This window comes from Taurulus bubalis (genome assembly GCF_910589615.1).
Source record: "Taurulus bubalis genome assembly, chromosome: 20".
Lineage (NCBI taxonomy): Eukaryota > Metazoa > Chordata > Actinopteri > Perciformes > Cottidae > Taurulus > Taurulus bubalis.
The window spans coordinates 6,492,128-6,513,602 of NC_136608.1; the positions used below are offsets into that span (position 1 = coordinate 6,492,128).

General features: G+C 45.2%; 1 protein-coding gene across 1 annotated transcript in view; it reads left to right on the plus strand.

The window, feature by feature from the left end:
* The window catches only part of tbc1d22a (TBC1 domain family, member 22a), a gene marked incomplete at both ends in the record, with an annotated part of 108,694 nt that overhangs the window by 49,791 nt on the left and 37,428 nt on the right, over positions 1-21,475 (plus strand). Inside the window, 2 exons of the mRNA XM_079236345.1 lie at positions 3,673-3,779; positions 18,034-18,109. Coding sequence (XP_079092471.1) covers positions 3,673-3,779; positions 18,034-18,109 — 183 coding nt within the window. The remainder of the gene's footprint in view (positions 1-3,672; positions 3,780-18,033; positions 18,110-21,475) is intronic.

The following is a 21,475-nucleotide window of genomic DNA, read 5'->3' on the forward strand; positions in this document are numbered from 1 at the left end:
TCTGCAAAGACACACACTCTCCCACGCACACACACTCGGGACACACACGCTTTATGATTACATCAGGCTAAACTAGCTCGTTTATCATCTTACATCACATTACCTTGTGGCCCATAGTTGTAGAGGGCAGATGGCAGCACTTGCGCGCACGTGTTGTGTATACTCGCGAGCGCGTGCACGTGGCTGTGTATGTAGGCGCCCGGCGCTCGGTCTCCGGAGGTGTAACCCCGGCTCTGCATGCCAAGCTGTGCCAAGTGCTTCACAGCTGGCAGCGACCAAGCAGTTGGTCTCCCTGGACAAGTTGCCCCCTGCGCCAGGACAAACAGGAAATAAGCCCCGAGGCCTGGCAGGAAACTGGCTCAGCAGCCAATGGGATGAGAGGGGGGGGCGAGGAGAGGGGTGGGCCGGGGAGAGGGAACAGCTTGGAGAGGCAGGGTAGCACTAGCAACAGAAGCGACGTCAAAACGGAGGAAACAAGGGAGGGAGAGTAGGGAGGGGAAGCGTTGAGGTGAGATCAACAGACTATCAAAAGGGAAATTGAGGTATAAAAAGAGACGGGGGCGGCAGATTGATGGCAGAGCTGAAACTACGCCAAGAAGAGAATAATAGGTCACCTTAAATTGGGCTTGTCGGTGAAAAGTTTGCATTCCTAAATTAAACATTCCCGCTTGTAAATAAAGGGTTTCAAAGCAACAATGTGAAGTCTCTCACTCTCCGCTTCGCAATCATGCGATGCTTCCTTTCCTTTGCCCTTTTCGAGTTCTGCAGGTCCCGCGCATCCTGTGCTTTTTTTTTTCTTCTTATCCTGCTAACTTGTTCGCACGACGCCCACCTTCCGAGGCCTACGCATCTGTGTTTGTGCACAGACGTGGGAGTTTGACGCTGGCTGCATCAAACGAGTTTGCTTCTGCTGCAGAGGTGAGTTTGTGTCAGACCGGCTTTCTCTGAATATCATTTGACGAGAGAGAGGGAGGTTATTTTAGAAGGTCCCTCTCACGCGGAACTAAAGCCACCGAGACTCCCAATTCGCCGAAGCTTGAACTTCCAGAAACTCTCCGTGTTCTTATTTGTGGATCATGTCCCAGACATGCATTTGTCAGCCTCGTTGCGGGACGCACCGCTCCAGAAGTAAATTGCCAAGAGAATAGGCTCCGCCTCCACTGAAAGCAATTAGCGGTTTCTTCTTTTTGAAGGCAGGTCAACTGAGACAAACGGCCTGTTGCGGCATTCAAGGTGGCCTCGTGTTGCTTTTTTTATTTTTGTCACCAAAGCGCTCCTAGTTTGAAGGTGGATCAAGTGAATATGTATGAATATAACTGAAATCCAGCCACAGGTTGTAATATCATCAGGCATTCAGCACACAAATGTTTTATTTCTCTCCTTCTTTTCTTCTTCTTTTTAAACCGTGAACAGAATGAGCTGTCTGGACTCCCCGGCCATGAAAGTGACTAATGACCTGAGCGCCGACTGTTTTTTAAAGCATTCATCAGTGTATAGCCAGTTTGCGGGGTCAGCAGCTGGTCCGCCGGCGACCACAGGGGGCGCTGTTGCCTTGTGAGCCGGCTGCACTGATCTAGTGCCGCGCGGCCTCCCTTCCTCTTGTGTGTCCTTGTTATTGTGATGAGCTATGCCCAATTCCAGCGCGACCACTGGACTCCTGGAAGCCGTCCCTTCTAATCTGCTCCAGAGTCGAGGTCTGGGTTTGGAGCCCAGCCCGACAACGGGGCTTCAGCCACGACAAAGACTGATTTGAGGCTTTGGGATACCCAAGGTCCCCCAGAACGCCGGAGCGGCGGCACTCTCACCAGCTTGTTAATCAGCAACGACACCACGCGGATTGCCAGTCCGCCTGTTTACAATCAATCTTTTCAGCTCCAAATTTAATGGCATCACTGTTGCCCAGAGAGAGAGGGGGCTGCATTCATCTGTTGTCATTGTCTTCTGCGTCGCTTTAGAGAAGCTATCAAACCGAATACTGACTTCAAATTGGTCAGATGGCGGCCACTTTTGTCTCTGCGCGGTTCCAACAGCTGCGCCAGCGCTGCATTTATCCGTAGCTGATTGTAGTTGACTTCTTCTGTAGCCTCAATTTAAGCAGAGACGAAATATTGCTTTCACCCCATCAGCTGTCTGATTTATTTTTTATTTTCTATTTAGATGTCGCTCCAAAAAATTGGATTTCATGAGATTATATATATATCTCGGTATGTTTGCGGTGCGATTGTCTGTCATGTGCGGCCTGCGGCGGCGTGACATCGCATTGCTCGTGATCGTATTGTGGCGATGAAGAGCACAGACGTCTGTTCGCCGTCTAGCCCCCTGACCACTTCTGTATCTGGCATTGAAGATCTGCTCGCTATGGGAACACTGTTTCTGGACACCTTGATCTGCCTCTCACTGAAACGAGGGAGACCGTAAGCCTCTCTGTCCGGCTTCTATCCATCCTCTCCGGACTTCAAGCAGACAAGACAATGATGAGAGCGCACGGCTGGACACACACACACACACACACACACACACACACACACACACACACCCTCGTCTGTAACTGGCTTTATACTCCTGGCCCGCCGTCTGTCTGTCAGACAGACTGAGCATGCTCATTACAACCTTTACAACATTCCACTGGGGTTGCCAAGGATACCAAGCAGATCTGCCAGGTTGTGTGTGTGTGTGTGTGTGTGTGTGTGCGTGTGCACGTGTCTGTATTAGGAATGTAAGAACTCACCCAAATACATAACTCAAATTTGACCAATGTGACCACACACACGCAAGCACGTCTCTTTCTCTCTCTCTCTCTCTCTCTCTCTCTCTCTCTCTCTCTCTCTCTCTCTCTCTCTCTCTCTCTCTCTCTCTCTCTCTCTCTCTCTCTCTCTCTCTCCAGTTTCTGTCTCTCTGCAGATCATTGTTAATCAGTCTCGTCCCATCTCCTCCCCACTGGCTGTCAGTGGCTTGTCAGAAGCCCGTCAGAGCCCCTGCAGTCCGTCACACACTGCTGCCGTTAATGACATCTGATGACACCCGTCGTTGAAGTCGCCCGCTGGAGATGACGGTGAACTCGGGGTGCTCGCTGCTCGGAAACCGTTTCCTCTGTGCAGTCTGCAGCGACGCATTTCGAGAGAAAAGATATGCATAAAATGATGCTGAAATAAGATGTGTATATTTATATGTATATTTTTTTCACTTAGTTTCGTGACTAATTCGGAGTGGTAATTGTACTTCCAGCAAGTTTGAAGATGGAGCAAACTGAATAAAAAACTAGTTAAACGCACTCACTCTGTTGAAAAGTACATATTGTGACTCTAATCATTCGGCTGCTCTATTAGTTTCATTTTCTTCCCACGCGCTCAGCCGACGCCGCGCTGCCTCCACTGCGCCGTTCCTTTCCATGCGTCTCTTTTCACAACCCTCACCTCTCCCCTTTGCCCGGTGAGTTTCTCCCCCCGTCCGCACCTCATGTTCTTGTTTTCCTGCCGCTGAGTGGCGATCTAATGACCGAGCCCCTGCTGTGCCGGCTGACCTGAAGTGCTCCGTTTCTTTCACCCCCTTCCACTTTTCTTCCATTTTCCCCTCACATTTTCTTTCACCTGTCTCGTTCTCTCTCTCTCCATCTCATTCCCCTGCACGGCTTAGTTCTCACTCCCTCTCTTTGTCCCCTTTTGTCTTCTCCAGAGGAGGAAGTGGAAAACTTTGACGTGTCAAGTCTCCAGGAAGAGTCTCTGAGGAACATTGAGGCGGACAGCTTTTGGTGCATGAGCAAACTGCTGGACGGCATCCAGGTAAGCATGCGGATGTGTTGAAAAGAATGTTGGTTTTCTTAGAACAAACTCCAAATGCCCACGTATGCTTTCACACCAGCCTCTCTCTCTACATTTCTCTCACTCGCCTCTCCGATCTGGCCTTAATAGAGACGAGAGTTCCTCTCACGGCCACTTGTTTACCTCAGCGCCCCACCTGTTTGCACGAGTCAGGAACTGTGCAGTCGGCTCGCAGCGCTGCGAGTACAGTGTCTATAGTTTAATATGAGGCGGGTCGGATGGTAACCCAAGGGTGAGATCTCCCAACCACACAAACCATCGAACCGAAACGGAGCTGGAGGCGAGCGGCTGGAAGCCGTGTGCAGCTCCACGCCGAGGTGCTGATCCTCGGTGGCGCTCGCGGCTTCTGCAACCGTTGTCACATCACAGGAAGCCATGTGCTTCGCTGGTCGGCATGTTAGTCTGGACTTTTTAAGCTAAAGTCTTATTCTGATTGCCGTTCTTGCACTTTTACATATTTCTCAGGTACAGTATACTTAAGTGTACACACTCACTGAGTCATGCTGCACTGCACAATGTGCAATCCAATGGTATCTTAAAACTGAAGATCTCCCCATGTCGTTAACATTTGGAGAGAACTGGATTCAGATCACTGCTGTTCAGGCAGCTTTCCTCTTCACTCCTTTTGAATCGAGGCAATGAAGCCTGTTTAAAATGTGTATACACAGCAACGTGTGCAGGTTGCCATATTCTATTGCATATCCAAGGCATACATGAGCAAACACCAGGAACATAAGGGTTGTGTTGGGTGAGGAGACCCAGTGCCACATGCAGACTCAGTTAAATGGTTATATTTATGCTCAGTGTAGCACATGTGTTTTGTTTTTTTTGCAAGTCTTTCCCCTATATTCATTCTGCAGCGGCTCACAGCTGACAATTGCTCACGCTCGTATGGTAACTCTAGAGGCAATTTGGCCTTTTGTGCTCTGATTTAATTTGGCATGCAGTAAACACACCGGTCATAATTTTTGTTTTAATGAAAACTCGATTCTCTTGGCATTTGCGTCTGGTGTTCCTCACCACGTTTTGCAAGAAGAAAGCACTGCTTTGTACCATAAATGTTATCCCTGTCATGTGCGTAACATCACCGAGGAGAGCTTTTAAACGCACATGACAATGCAGATTGTGTTGTTGCTCGGTTCAGTGCACGTGCGCATGACACTCATAAGATCCTTCTATACCCGTTGTTCGACGTTATAGTCCCGCCTGTGGACAAAGCAGCTTCTTCTGTGTGGGTGCAGCAAATGTGATTGTCTTGCATATTCTGAAGCAGGCTTGCAGTGTCTGGAGGCCACATAATTGCATACAGGCCGCAGCACCAAACTTCATTTTGTTTCATCATTTCTTCCCAAACCCTTCACCCCCTCCATCAGCTCTACGAATCGACCTCTCTCTCAGCGGTCATGGTTGAGCCATCTGTCAACTCTAAACGTGCCTGCCTGCATTGGCGGTAGATTTGCACCACAGCGTCACTTACCATCCTGCCTTGGTTTTGAAATATGTCTTTTTTGTGACTTTGTTTGCCCTCCACGTTTTTTTTTTTGTGCCACGTTTTGGTACCTTTTGACTTACTGCTGATATCATAGGTCTGTTTGGCTCTAATAGGTGTGGCCTGGGTGTCACTGTTTGTCTCCGTGACCATGTTTTAGCACAGCTACTCTAATCATTGTTTCCTGGCACAGTTAAAGAAGCATCTGGCACGTCTCCTCCGGTCGGGTCAATGACCCTAATCTGAAGTAACACTTAAGAGGATGGCCGCAGCAGTTAGTCTTTAAGTGTATTGATTCAGCAATATGCTTATTGTTGCATGGGAATAAGTGTTTTAGGGGTGAAAGAAAAAGCCTGAATCTTCAGACGAGGTGACGTTTCGGTGTGGAAAGAGGGTTTTAATAGGTCATTCCTAATAGTTTATGTTGTTTAATACACTTGCGATTTCAAAATACACCCAATGTCGTGAAAGTCAATATATCGCCCAGCCACGCACTAAATGTAATTAATAGCGGGGAGCATGTGGTGTGCATAAAACGTGATCATCCATAAATAACTATCAATTGGTTGGCTATTCATTTAGGAAATTAATAGAGGCTGTGCCTTGTTGCCCCGGAGAGAGCAAGACGGAGAGAGAGCTGGAAAGCCGAGGAAGTGGAGAGAGAAGAATGGAGCGTCTTTGTGTGCGGATGTTGTTTGTCCCCCTGCGCTGGTGTTTGTTTGTGACCTTGGCTTCAAACTAATTACGCGCAATGCACCAGGGAAGCCCATGTTTCCCCCCAATGCTTTCTAAACAATCTGACGGAGGCTGAGTGCCTCCGCGCCGTAATTAGTTGGTGATCCTTGTTCTGACCTCGTCTCCAACCCTCTCACATCCACTATACACTGCTAGACTTAACTGAGGGGCCTGGAGGTGGGGGTCTGGGGTTAGACAGGAGAGTCTGCCGTGCTCACTGCCTTTTAAACACTATATATATATATATATATATATATATATATATATATATCCTGTGTCTTGGACCAATTTGTGTAAAATATTTAACGGGTTTTAATTGCGTCACAATGCAGAAACACACTCATAAGTAGGAGGTTCGAAAACAGGTAAAAAAAGATTATGCCATTCATCCATGAAACAGCTGGTGTGGTTTCCCCCCTCAATTTTACATCATTACAGTACCTGTTGTACAGTGGAAATACTTTTGAAAGTTTTCCTCATTTTTAATGCAGTAAATTGGCCATTAGCTCTGGTTTTAGTGTCTCGCTGCCAGGCCTTTCTCCCACCCTAAAAAAAAAAAAGCGAATAGACTATTTTGGCTGTCAATTCGCTTAAGCAGATTCTCTAATGAGCCGGCGCTTTAATTGGCAACACTGCAGCACCCACCTCTGCCAGGAGCAGGCCCGGTTACGAGGTGCGTAGGTGTCCCAGCCGTACAAATGAATTGTTTCGGAGGATGTTTTATTTCGTGTTAATCTTCACACTTCAAAAAACACTAAAAATATTGAGAATTGCTACATCTTTGGATGACCCCTTTTTTTTGAATAGCTGGGGACTGACTGACTGTGTGCGTGCGTGTGTGTTATTGATGAATTTGAAGCTGAGTTGTCAGGCTGACATCCAGGACTACACACCCACCATGAGCATGTCGCACACTTCCCCCCACATCGCGTTAGCAGACAGTGAGTGACAGTTTCAGGGCTAAATGAGTGAAGACAGCCATTCTTCTGTTCTGGCGTGACCTTTAAAGCACTGTTAAATGCATCAACAACAAGAGAACGGCACTCAGCACCCCCCTCCCCCACGCAGGCCATTTACACATCAAACAGGCTGCACACGTTGGCCACATGCAGTTCGGACAAGATCAACAAAAAACACAACACTGGGCTGGAAATGTTCATGATTATCCAGCCTTGTGAGCAGTGTTCCCTCTAAGCTGCGCGCGTGCGCGGCCGCGCAATAGATTTTTCAGACCGCACAAACGATTTTTTTTTTCAGGGGTTAAAAATCTTTTTTGCGCCAGTGTTTCTGAGATAGGAGTGAGCCATCTTCACAATAATACGATCTTTGATGTGACGTGTCGAGTCTTCTTGGCCAATCAGCGTCCCGCTTCTCGACATGCGCTCTCTGTACCTCTGCTAGCGCTCTGCCTCCGTTAGCACCCCCGCTGTCCTCCTCCGGGCGCCAGGAGTGAAGCTCGCCCAGAGCGCCACATGAGCTCGGGCCGCCGCTGTTTAGGCTCCTCTTGGCGGGCCCTGCTCCAGCAGTTATAGGCTACCATGGCGAAAAGAAAGGCAGAGCAGGCGCCCCAGAAAAAGGTCTGCCTAACGTTCAAACATGAGTGGCTAGATCAGGGGTCGGCAATCCGCCGCTCCGGAGCCGCATGCGGCTCTTTACCCCCTCTGGTGCGGCTCACTGAGGCTTTGACAACAAATAAAGATATCTTTTTTGTTTTGCCCTGTGGACAATCTTCCAAAGGGAACACCTCTTATCTTGGAGTTTGGGGTGATACTGTGACACTGAAAAAAAAGAGTTTCGATTTAGTTTTTAACTAAAAGTGCGTCACATCCTATCACGTCGCTGTCGAGCGTCTTTCCCTGCAGGTGGCTACTCATGATATGCAGAGCCCCACCCTAAGTAATCTGTCAACGGATGATAAAAAAGAAAGAAAAGTCACGGCTAAAAATACTTTTACTTAATACTTTTAGTTTAATTCTGCGCGCACGTATTCATTTGCTTTCACTGCCAACGATGCTGGCTGACCTGTCTGCTTGATATGTGGCGAGAAATTAGTAAACAACAAAATATTTTATGTCGAAAGAGTCTTGAACAAGCACACAGCATTTTCTGAAATGTATCAAAAGATATGCCTTTTAAATGGAAACGCAGTAGTGTGGACATGGCCTATTTATTTCAGAGTTATTTTATTTAAATAATAAGTTATCACATGAACACCATACTTAGCATTCTAGGTGCAGTGGGCTGCGGTGAAGAGCCCGGGGAGCAAGTGCAGGTTCAGTGTTTTGCTAAAGGACATTTCAACATGCACACTGTGAGGAGGACGGGTATCGAACCTGCTACCTTGTGGTTACAGGACGACCCCTGGATCCCACGAGCCATACATATGAGGAGGGATCAAGGCCGGCATAGATAGTGTGCTTAATTGACCTCAATGTAGCCGACACATGACTATTGTTTTCTCTCCTCTTGATAGTTATAACAGGTAAAATAGTAATACAATGTCAAGAATTGTCTTTATTCTTGTTCTATAATTTCATAAATACAACAAACAATAGTTTGTGTATATTTATTATGACTATATATAAAACTTTATTAGCTATGATATCAAATAGCTTTTGTGGCTCCAGACGATTTTTGTTTGGTGGAAAATAGGGCAAAATGGCTCTTTGGATAGGAAAGGTTTCTGACCCCTGGGCTAGATGAAATAGTCCAAACTGACACAGGTAGGATAAAACTTTCAGACATATTTAAATATGAAGAATATGAAGTTATTAAATTGTTTATATAGGCTACCTTTAGGAAAAATGACACCATGTCAATTTAATAGGCCTATACTTATTGTTAAGCACTGCATTAGCATTTTTCTTTCAATGAAGTTCCACTTAAATGTTGTACCTGCTGAGAAATGACTAAACACCTTTGATACTTTTATTTTTTTATATATATCATTATCAGTCATAACCAGTGAACCAGTCATAACCTCCCCTTATTGAAGTTCAACAAAGATCCTTTAAGTTCAACTAAACTGACTGGTAAAACACCATCATTAAAATGTTCACAAAGTCCAGCCATTATAAAGGATATTGAATAAATATCAACCGTGTATACATATTGATGCATTTGCTGTCATCTCTTTGAATCCCCTGTGGCTAACGCAGGCTTGTGGTCATTTTCGGCAGGTCGCGTGGTTGCGAATTGCTCACAGTGCTGAAATGTGCGCTCAGGAAAAAAAAAATTTGCTCAGTGCTGAAAAAAATCCATGACTCTACCACTAAACCGATACGTGCACTGTCATCGTCCTCTAAACATTTCGTTGAATTCAACACTTTGAGACGCACCTCTGTTAAGTTGACCTCGACGTCCCCCCCCGGTCTCTCCGGCAGCCAATTAGTCTCGTACTGCGCTAAATTGGACAGCGCCTGCGGCTAACTCGGCTAATTTAACTTGGTAAAACGGTTCCGTATCTGCCATTTCTCTGAATTTAAACGGAGCCGCCGTCTCTGTCCTATATCGTGTTGTTGGTTTCATCATGTCCCGTTAACCTCGAGACCAAAATACGTTAGTAAAAGCAAAAAACAGAAAGCCTCGCTGTTGAAGTCTTTGTCACATTTCTTTGCAGGTGTAGGTAGCCGGGAGAGCTTATGACTGTCAGTCACTCTCAGTATGTAGCAGCTCCACAATGTGCTGGGAGGGAGCCACCTGTCCCACCTGCCAACCCCAGGGAGGAAAACAAAGTCAAAAAGTTTTTCCAAAACTTTCCGTTTTAAAGCCAGCAGATGAAAACCTGCCTTTTATGTTAATTCTGCACATATCCCTTTTTTTATTACTTTTTTCTTGAATGTACTTTCTTCCTGTCCAGGACCTGACTTTGAGAAATGTAAATTCACCTCAGGATCTGAACCTGTTATACTTTAGCGGCAGGTCTCGACAAATGCGGCTCCAACAGGGAAACGTCTCTTACCCGAGGCAAAGTTGATGTTCTTCATCAGACGCCCAGCTGTAACCTTTAATTTCACTTCAGAGACATTCTTATTTGTAGCCACAGAGAGGGGGAACATGACGGGTGTCTATATTCATTCTGTTTCTTACGAAAACTGTTTGAATGAAACGCTTTACAGATGACTCGGCAAGAATAGCATTTGTCAGGTTTTCAATTCTGTTTCATGTATTGAATCAGGCGCCGTATGTCAGGACGCTCACTGGCGCCGAGACGCCCCCAAGGTGGAAAAGATCTCGTCTGTTTGGACAAAGCGCATCGCTAGCTTGAATCTCAACTGAAGTCCCTACACAAGCCGCATAAGCAACATTCAATTAATGTAAAACACACAAAGACGCAGCTCCCTCTCCCGCTGCTCCGCGTCTGTGCTGCCGCCAGCCCCTCCCTCGGACTGTGCCTGCTCATTGTCAAGGTAACCATCTGTTTCCACGGCGCCAGCTAGAGATGGGGTCTCCCTCGAACGGGAACACGGGTCCAAGGACCGACGTCTAGCAGACGGTAGCCTGACCAAAACCAGACGCCGTGTCCTGTTCCGGTTTCCTCAAGGGTCCCCTACTGTCACAGCGGCCTGTCACTCAATCCGCACACACACACACACACACACAGGAGTGATCTACCAGCTGGTGCGTGTGTGCGTGACAGCTTGTTTGTACATGTGCATGCGTTTGTATCGTCTGTCTTCCAAGTCTTCTTGGTGTGCGGGTGAATGTAGCCACTGTTCAATCACATCTCACAGGTGACCTGGAAGTCCCAGTGAAGCGGAAGTTGGAGCGTCTTTAGCTTCTGCGCCGTGGCATATTCCCTAGTGAGACGCAATATGTTAGAGGTGTACACACACGCACACGCACACACACACACACGCACACGCACACACACACACAGGAGGGATGTTAAATCACAAAAAGCTGAGGATTGTGGCTCCACACAGACACACACACCTCATCGCTAAAAGTTGCAGATGGATGGATGGATTTTTCTCATTTGTTTGTGGTTAGTGTTTAATTTTGCACAGTATGATCTGAAAGGCATTTTTCATTTCAGCTTAACTTGAACCACTCCTCCCCCGTCTACTTTATATATATTTTCTTTTACTGGAATTCTCCTTTCCTTCATCTTTCTTTCTTTCTTTCTTTCTTTCTTTCTTTTGTAGATTAATGTGTAGCATGTTAGCTAAACTAGTTCACGTGCAGTTCAGTGGAGATGGTGGCAGTAACAGCTGCTGGGGGGTTAGAATAAAGGCTGAAGCTGGATGAAGACATTTATGCAACAGGAATGGCATAAAGGAAAGCGTGTGCACCCGTCTGCTGGATGAAAACATTTTAAGCAGAGGGACAAGTGGTGCTGATCACATCAGGGGTCATACAAGGCTCAGTCTCAGAGTGCAGGTTAATCCCTCTGCAACAGTTACTTCCTTGTGATATAACAAAAAAGCTTTTACATTTGCTCTTCTAAGTAATCGTCCCTGGTTTCGCTCGTGGTAAACAGGCCCACTTCACAGTTTGTGTTTCTCCAATAAGGCAACTAAAGGTTTGGGCGATGTCTCCTTGTATTTAAATATGATATCTGGCCTCCTCACGTGTTCTCCTTGCATTTAATTGTTCAAGAGACACAGATTTCTGTAGCGGTCTACATTCACATTTTCCAGGTTACGCTCACTGCCTTCAGCAGTGACCTGATTTCTTAAATGTCACATAAATGAGAAACACGGTTTTCTGTAATTGGGGTAGGGAATTGGAGAAACCCGGTGGTTTACATTTGTCCCTCACCTTCTTCTTATTATTTCCTTCCGCCCACGTCCGTAGTCCGTCCCATTCTTGTGGAACGCCTGGAGGGGGGTTCTTGAACAAACGTCCACGTCGAACTCGAGGATGAACTGATTAGATTGTGTAGGTCAAAGGTCACTATGGCCTCACAAAAGCATGTATGTGACAAAAACTATGTGCTTCATATTTTCTAATGGAACTGGTCTCATCAAAGAATAAGTGAAGATGAGTAGAAATCTGGGCAAGCGTTCAATTCCAGGTTGTGGAACTTGAGGTTCTTAGGACGGCAATGTTGGACGATCGGACAGTCCACCACTTTGTTTGGTCCAGACTGAAATCCCATTAAATTGAACACAGGCATTTGATCATGCAGCTTACGGACTTTGATGATCCTCTGAACTGTTTCTTGTGCCACCAAGAGGTCAACTTTCAGTGTCATCCACTGGCTAGATTGCCATGAAACTTCAGTATTCCGCTCAAGTAGCAGCGAGCACAGCTGTAGACCCTCTTGTGCTGCCGATACACATTCAAGTTCACCGCCCTCAAAACTAGACGCAAAGGCGCACTAAAGCAACAGAATGAAATCGGGCCAATCCTCCTGTCGCTCTGAACAACAGTAATTGTCTCCACCTCTGTTTCCACCTTATCGCAACCTGTCATCTCTCTCGCACAATCACTTTCGGCTTCTCACACACACACACACACACACACACACACACACACACACACACACACACACACACACACACACACACACACACACACACACACACACACACACACACACACACACCAAAGGATGACAGATCATTGCTCCGTCCTTCAGTGTATTGTCTGTCCTTTATCTTGACCTGTCATCTCTCTCTCTCTCTCTCTCTCTCTCTCTCTCTCTCTCTCTCTCTCTTCCTCTCTTCTACGTCTCTGTCACTCTCACACACTCTCGCAGCGTTGTTGTGTTGGTTCTGTCCAACTTGCTGATAGACATCCTGTGCCACAATAGGAGGCAATCTTAGTCTGGCATGGAGCCATTGTTGTCTCTAATAGAATAGACTGAGAGGTGAAGAGCTATTGATTCAGCTGACTGAGAGAGAAGAGGATGGGGGAAGAGACGGAGCGAGTGGACAAAGAAGGGAAGAACGAGAGGCTGTTGACAACTGGCCGAGAAAGAGAGACAGTGAGTTTATGTTTGTGTGCCGCACGTCTGTTCCTTAAAGCGGGTGAAGCGGGGCAGCTCGACTCACTCGGCGGGTCAGATGTAGTGGACGGACAGATGGCGGGAGAAGGGGAGAACACATGAATAATGAAGGCGCACGAGTTGATTTCCTCCTGTTGCCTCAGTTGATCAAAGATCCGACATATTGGATTTGAGAGGAAGTGAGTGATGAGGCATAAGGAGGGAGAAAATAGAAAAAAAGGGACAAAGGGATAAAGGAGGTGAGAAAGTGGAAGAAGGAGAGTCGGTTAGGAAATGGGAGAAGCAGTTAAGAAAGGGTGTGTGTGTGTGTGTGTGTGTGTGGGTGTGTGTGTGTGTGTGTGTGTGTGTGTGTGTGTGTGTGTGTGTGTGTGTGTGTGTGTGTGTGAAGAAGAGAAGAAAGATGAGAACAAAGGCACAGCTCCTATTAGCGTGTTACCCTTGTCACGAATGTGTCTCAAGGTAAGAAGAACTCACTGAGCAACAATCAGTCACACAAATAAAATGCAGTGCAGCGTGGAACAGAATGAAACGCCAGGGAACAAAACAAAGCAAAAGGACACATAATAGCATGTTGAAAACACTTAGTCAAGTCTAGCCTCATTAGCACCACTGAAGTGATGGAAGTAGACAAAGAAATGAAGAGCAGAAGGTGGGAGAAGAGAAGAGCGATTTGTTAATCGGGAGAATTGAGATGGAGGGAGGGATGTGGATGGAAAGTAGAGGGGAAAGAGAGAAAATATGGAAATGGAGAGGAAAAGAATTGAGGGAGAGAGGGCAGTAGAGGGCGAAAGAAGAGAGAGATGAACGGCAAATGAAAGTATGCACCTTAAAGCACTGACAAACATGATTCTTGAAAGCCTCCTGACCCTCAAATGCATTACTATTTGTTTTTTTAGTATGTGGGAAAAGAAATGTACAAATCCTTTCCTAAAAGCAGAAACAGCATAATTTGAATGTACTTGCAGAGCGCTTCGAGTGAAAAGCGCTTTAACACTACTACCATGCAACGTGCCACCTGCCCACCACGACTAACGAGCACGCAGACACCGTAGAACAGCTACGGGAGCAATTAAGCGTCTTGCCCAAGGACAAATCGACATGGAGCCGGGGATCGAACCACCGATTCTCTGATTGTAGGACAGCCCTGCTCTACCACTGGGCCACAGTCAGTGGAATGCTATTGAAAGTAAAAGTCTCGCTCATAGAAGTTGACAAATGAAGGTGGATGGATGATAGATAAAACGATGGATGGATAGATAGATAAAACGATGGATGGATAGATAGATAAAACGATGGATGGATGGATAGATAGATAGATAAAAAGATGGATGGATGGATAGATAGATAAAAAAGATGGATGATAGATAGATAAAAAAGATGGATGATAGATAGGTAAAAAGATGGATGATAGATAGATAAAAAAGATGGATGGATGGATAGATAGATAAAAAAGATGGATGGATGGATGGATGGATAGATAGATAAAAGGATGGATGGATAGATAGATAAAAGGATGGATGGATAGATAGATAGATAGATAAAAAGATGGATGATGGATAGATAGATAAAAAGATGGATGGATGAATGGATGGATAGATAGATAGATAAAAGGATGGATGGATGGATGGATGGATGGATAGATAGATAAAACGATGGATGGATAGATAGATAAAATGATGGATGGATGGATAGATAGATAAAAAGATGGATGGATGGATAGATAGATAAAAAGATGGATGATGGATAGATAAAAAAGATGGATGGATGATAGATAGATAAAAAGATGGATGGATAGATAGATAAAAGGATGGATGGATAGATAGATAGATAAAAAGATGGATGGATGAATGGATAGATAGATAAAAAGATGGATGGATGGATAGATAGATAAAAGGATGGATGGATGGATGGATGGATGGATAGATAAAAGGATGGATAGATAAAAAGATGGATGGATGGATGGATTCATACAAAGATGGATGGATGGATGGATGATAGATAAAAAGATGGATGGATGGATTGATGGATGGATACATAAAAAGATGGATCGATGGAGGGATTCATAAAAAGATGGACGGATGGATGGATGATAGATTAAAAAGATGGATGGATGGATAGATAAAAAAATGGATGTATAGATAGATGTATAGATAAAAAGATGGATGATAGATAAAAAGATGGATGGATTGATGGATGGATAGATAAATAAAAAAGATGGATGGATAGGAAGATTGATGGATTGAAAAAATGATGTGATTTTCTTTTTGCTCAGCTTCGGTGCTGTGGATTTTCATCCTAATCACCAGCTCTGTTTTTCGATCATTCCTCTCAATCCAAACATGCCGTTCACTTTTACCTCAAAATGAGATCAAATCGATAGGAACGTTCCCCTGGAAAGAGGAAAAAACAGACTGGATGAAAACAGAGAAGCTAAAAGAAGGAACGGGCTGTATTGAATCAATATACAAACAAAATACGGAGTCATACAAAATTAGTGTTCAGTACTAGCAATCATTTTAACGTTGAGGGGCGAGATTGTGATAGACTCGAAGATAACAAAAGGGATGGCAACAAAACGTGCTTGAGACAGCCAGACAGAGGTATGAATTAAAGAAAGTGCGGCAAAGTGGTACTAAAAAGAGACAAAACAAACAGGGAGAATATGTGCGAGAATATGATTCATACCTTCTTATATATCAGAATATATGATTCAAAGCAATGAAGACGCTGACTGGGAAGAACAAGAAGAGAACGTGAGCAGTTGCCAAGAGGGTGCAGAAACGATCTGAATTGTAGGTAAAGAACTAGAAAACCACATGATGTTGAGACAGACGGCCAAGAGATGCTGAGAGAAGAAGCTGGAGAGAGAGAATGAGAAGGGCGGGCGGGCAGTTGATTAATGCCAGCAGCTTCAATAATGCAAATGTAATTACTCGTACTCGGCCTCACACTAGCTTAGCACCTAACCACATTAACACAGGGGTGGTGCAAAGATGGGAGCCAGAGAGGGAGACGAGAAAGACAACGTGTAAATATAGACGGTCCCCCACAACAGGAAAGGGGAACGGGAAGCATGATGGGAGTTGGAGGAGCAAGGTGTGTTTGACGTGATAGCCCGAAGGGATCTTTGAGGCCAATATTGAAATCCATACTTTGTAGTAATAATTTAGTTTTATTGTGACTGTTGTCAGAACAAAATATCTACAGTGAGCCGATGTATCGCTCCTGGCCGATTCCTCGATGCTTGTCGGCGATAGAAGACGTGTACCAAAAAAAAAATACGTCAGTTAGCCTTTAGATTAGAATATTACCGCCATTGTTGAAAGCTGAACACTTAGTTGTGAGATGAAGGAGAAGGAGTAATAACAATGCAAAAGAAAAGGACAGCAGGAGGGGAAGGCGGTTCCTACCTGCCAGCCGCTGATGGACTCAGGAGGACACATGGACATTGGTTCTGCTGAGCCTGAAGGACAACTGGAGCTGTTTATTACTAAATCTCTCTCTTTCTCTCTCTCTTTCTCTCTCTCCCCCCACCCTCACTCCGCCCATCTCTCTCTCCTCTCTTTTTCCTTCTCATTTTCTCTCTCCATCTGTTGGATAGTTTGCCACATCAGCTGTTCTCCAGCCACACTGGAATGACCCCTCAAGGAAACGTAATCCTTGTGTGTGTTTGTGTGTGTGTGTGTGTGTGTGTGAAAGACACACACACACACAAACACGGGCACACAAAATGCTTATGTGCTGTTCTGAACCATGTATTGAATTCTGCCAGTTCAACCCACAGACACCGCCCACTCATATTCATCATGCGCTCATATTCCGGTTCAGTTGTCGTCTCCCTCTCCCGATACTGCCCCAGAATCAGTTTATTGAGTCATGTTTGAATGCTAAAATGTCAAAAGGTGTCATGCAGTCGCCACCTCCTGCTTTAAAAAGCCACGCTGTAACTTAAAGTTTTTAATTTTTAATTGGCTGGTGCCTTTATTTGTGGCGCGAAAGCTCAGAAAATGGTGTAATATTTGTTCTCTGTGTGAAAGTATTCGTGACCAAAACAAAAGAAAATTGATGCATAATAATACCACAAAAAATAAATAAAGCCTTAACCCTCTGAGGATATGATGGTTAAGGGATGTTTCTATTAATTGTCACAGCGTTAATAAATACATAATATAATATCTAATCAGAATATCCTCCGCTATCTTCTTCTGTCCTTTTTTTTGTGCACACAATGGAGTTATTACGAAGACTCTATTAACCAGCTGGTACCATGCAGTCCACACGAGGCACTCTAACTACTTGAAGCGGGACAATAGTGAAATGAAGGGCTTCAGCTCTTTGGAATATTTGAGTATCTCACCACTTCACACCAGAAGTCCGGGAGCCATTCACAGCTCACCTGTTATGTCCTCCAGCCGCAATAACAGGCAGCCGCCGACTTTGTCTTCAAGGCCACAGACGGAAATACTTGTTTTTTCACGGCAGTGTTCATTAGGTGGCCTATTTTCTCCGTTTGCCTTTTTTTTTTAAAGACGCCTCGGGCTTTGTGTGAGGTGTGAAATGAGCCCTGGCAAACACTTTGAATCTTTCAACGGCTGCTGCACTGTTCTGAAAATGAGCCCTCAGACTGGAAATGTGAGATCTCCAAAACCCTTGGCGCCGTGTTTTCTGTGACACGCTGACCGAATGGCTGCAAAACGCCAATGTGAAACTAACCGCGTCCAACGACGGATCAATTTCACAGCTTGTCCGAGAAATTACGGAGAAATATGACAAATATTCCGGTAACACACATTTCTGCTTGATCTCATTAGCTCTTGTTTTTGAATGCTTTTCCTCGCACTTTCCGTTTTCTGGTCATTTCAGATTCTCAGGAGGCTTTTTTTAGCCACTGAGTGGTTTGACCTTTGTACTGTTGTTGCTCAAAATTATGTAATTGAATTCACTTTAAAAGTATGAAAATGTATTATTATTCAGGGACCCAATGTTGTAAATGGAGCCTTTGTCCAAATTGACTCTGTTTTTTTTCTTCTTCTCAGGACAACTATACGTTTGCCCAGCCAGGAATCCAGAGGAAAGTCAAGGCCCTGGAGGAACTCGTCAGCAGGATTGATGGTGAGTGATCTGCTTCTCGTCCATCTGTCCAACACCACACACACACACACACACACACACACACACACACACACACACACACACACACACACACACACACACAACCACTCATCCATCCATCCTTATGATCATACAACCATACACCCACCCTCTCATCCACCAGTCCATCAATCCTTTTCCTTGTCAGTTGTATCTTCAGTCCTTTTAATGGCGTTTTTAATGGGTCTTTGTGGCACACTTGCCTCGCATGTGTGTTTTTTAAAAATTCTTAAGTTATGTTTCCTCTGCTCGAAAACGAGAAAAGAAAAGTCAGATCACTTCAAAAAAATTGCCTTAAAGGGACACTGCTGATTTCCCCCCAGCTCTCGGTCATCGCTGTGTGAACGCGGATGGATGACGTTTGACTCAAACCCTCGTTGCCAGCCCCCGGAGTCCCCCGCTCGATTCCCGGCGGAGGTCGTGCAGTCAGGGGGGAGAGAGAGAGTCTGTGGTCTGCTCCCACGCTGCAATGAAAAGAATCTGCAGTTTCCCTTTTAATGAGGATTTTATTCCACTCACAGTTTTCTTAACACGAACAACTTCCTTTGATTGTTTGAATTCAAGTGTTAGAACTAGAGCCACAACAGGAAGTAACATTTAGTTTTCACGCCTTGATCCTTCCGCAGTTTGTAATTAATTACATGACGATTACTGATTGTCATTCCTCTCGGCTGTCGGGGTGGAAGGGGAATGTGAACGCGTTGGTGATTATTAGCGCAAAAATAATGGCCTGCTGAGGACGAGATGTTAATGTGTGCACACTGAGTACTCGTACACAGAACATTCACGTTAATTATCAGTGTTGCGTTTCACCCTTTTCTCTTTTTCATGTTGTCAAAACAAGGAATGTATTAATAACGCCTGTGAATGGATTCCCATACGAACGCACCTTTTGCCACTCGCCGCGTGTCGTCTGCAGCAGGCCCACGAGGGCCGTGTGCAAAGCGGGGTCTTATCAAAGCGAGCCTTTTGCACGGCGGTCGTGTTCTTGGTTAACCTTGGCGCCGTCCGACCATCCTGTCACCCGCTCTGTCAGCCGAGGGGGGAGGGGAGGCGGGGGGAGGGGAGGGGAGGCCTCACCCGCTGCATCCAAATGGATGGAGAGTGAGCGAGAGAGAGAGAGAGAGTGCATACGTGCGTGTGTTGGGGTGTGAATGTCAGAGAAAGTTAGCGTGCGGATGCTCGGCCCGTCCGTCTGTGTGATCGTGACCGAGTAAACTTGCCGATAGAGAGGGCGAGTGTGTGTGAGAGAGTGTCAAGTGCACGTTGTTGCAGTTTGCGTGTGAGAAATAAACTGATATACTGTAAGTTTGTGCACATCGGAGTGTGTGTGTGTGTGTGAGTCTTTTAGTAAAAAAACAAATTGACAAAAGTAAAGTCCTCCCAAGCCCCGCCACACCCCGGCAAAGACATTAAAAAAATGACGTGACACTTTTACTGTATCTTATTCCATAAGTGCCATGTCATCATAGTTGGGGCAGAGCCATTTTTTAGCTCGCCAGCTTGACATTACCACCTCTAATGAGATCACAGATAGCTTTTATCTTGTGTTACGGGATTGTTTTTCGCCCCGCTGTCGACACAGCATCTGTTTTGGGAACAATGGCCTCTCATCTCTTCCAAAATTACCTATCAGCGCTTATCAGATGCGGGGTTATCCAGGGTGCTGTGAAGTTGGATAAAGGTTGGGGCTCTTTGGGGCAGATGTTTCCACGACTGGTACAGATTTACCAATATTACCATTTCACTCCGGGTAGAAATCCCGTGTTGTATTTTAGGATCATTTTTATTATTTCTTTTAATGTTAATCGTCTCCACTTTAATGTGTTTTTGTATGTTTCTTTTGAGATCACCAATTAATTACATTACCGGGACTAATTGTCTTAATCTTGCGGCTTATTAATTTTTGATTTGTTTGGATGAAATGGAGTTAAAAATTAACCAATCTATTTTTCTCCATCAGAGCGAGCCAGTAACTCTCCCCGAAAGCGAGAGAAAACGCTTCAGCTGTGGCTCTGGGTGTTCTGTTTGAGTCAGTATCAGTTGGGCGTCTGAAACAGGGACATGACTGGTTGATGGGGCTGGTTATTGTTTACATGACGTTGCCAGCACCATTAGGGATGCACTAATCCGACTTTTTCAGTCTTTGGCTTTCGGTATCGGCCAATACCAGCGTTGAATTAATAAGTTGTATGCCTCACTGTGTGGAAGTGACTGGGGTCATCCTTTTATGAGTCAGACTTGACTTAAACATTGCTTGACCTTTAAATCAAAATGCAACGACTTAAATGCATTAAGTGAATTGTAATTTATCAGAATAAATGTACCAGATACCCGATCCAGCTATTAATCAGTATCGGACCGATATCAGTATCATTGCATCTCTTGTACCAATGCCACGGAGAACCTCATTCAGGACACCATCACATGAACGTTTTTCTAATTGCTGACTTATACGGAGGGTGAATTTTTTTCTAATATAAATCACCCGTTTAAATAACAGTGGAGCTTAAAGTTAGGCATACTTGCTGTAAGTGACAGGTTGGTGCCTCACCGGGTCGCTAGCTGCTCTGTTAGCACCGCTAGCTGCTACGTCGCTGTGTTCAGAGCCGTGTGCAAGCGGGCAAGTTGCATGAGTTGCAGATGCTGCCGCAGTGGGCCAATTGCAAAGTTGCATCGCATCGAAGAACGCTTGTGGTGATTGGCTGCAAGCCAAAACAATGCAAATCATATTATTTTTTTCTAGTTCTGGGCCCAAAAAGGATCGATTGCAGGTTGCGTTGGAGCGGTTTCAATACTATTTGATAACGAGTAGCGATATCCAGCCCTAGTAGTTGATGGGGTATTTGCTCGGCCAAGAGGAGCTCAGTATTTTTAATAGAATGATTGTTTGCAGCACAGGGTCAGTAGGGACAAGACATTGCATCACTGTTGCTGTCCCTCTTCTCTCTGCTTCTTTAAAACGACGGCACCCAGCTCCTCCTATAGCTGTCAGATAGAGGGAAACACACACATGCTGTACATTCAGAGATAATGTGCAGGTTTTATGACCACATCCCCGCTGTCCATTACCCGCTGTATCTTTTAGCACAGTGGGAGAAGAAAAAAAGACTGGATTTGTGCCCTGAGGTCACAGCTATTTTTCCACAATCTTCTCCTCCTCCCCATTTTCTCTCCCTGTAACTTAACTTTTTCTTTTTTTTGCGGGGGAAAAACTCCTCCACCCTTTAAAGGTCACATTAGATGAAAGTAAATTCAGTGATATAACCGAGAACGGCTGCGTCAAAGGAAGCTGATGTGTCTAATAGTCAAAGCGGCACGATTTCG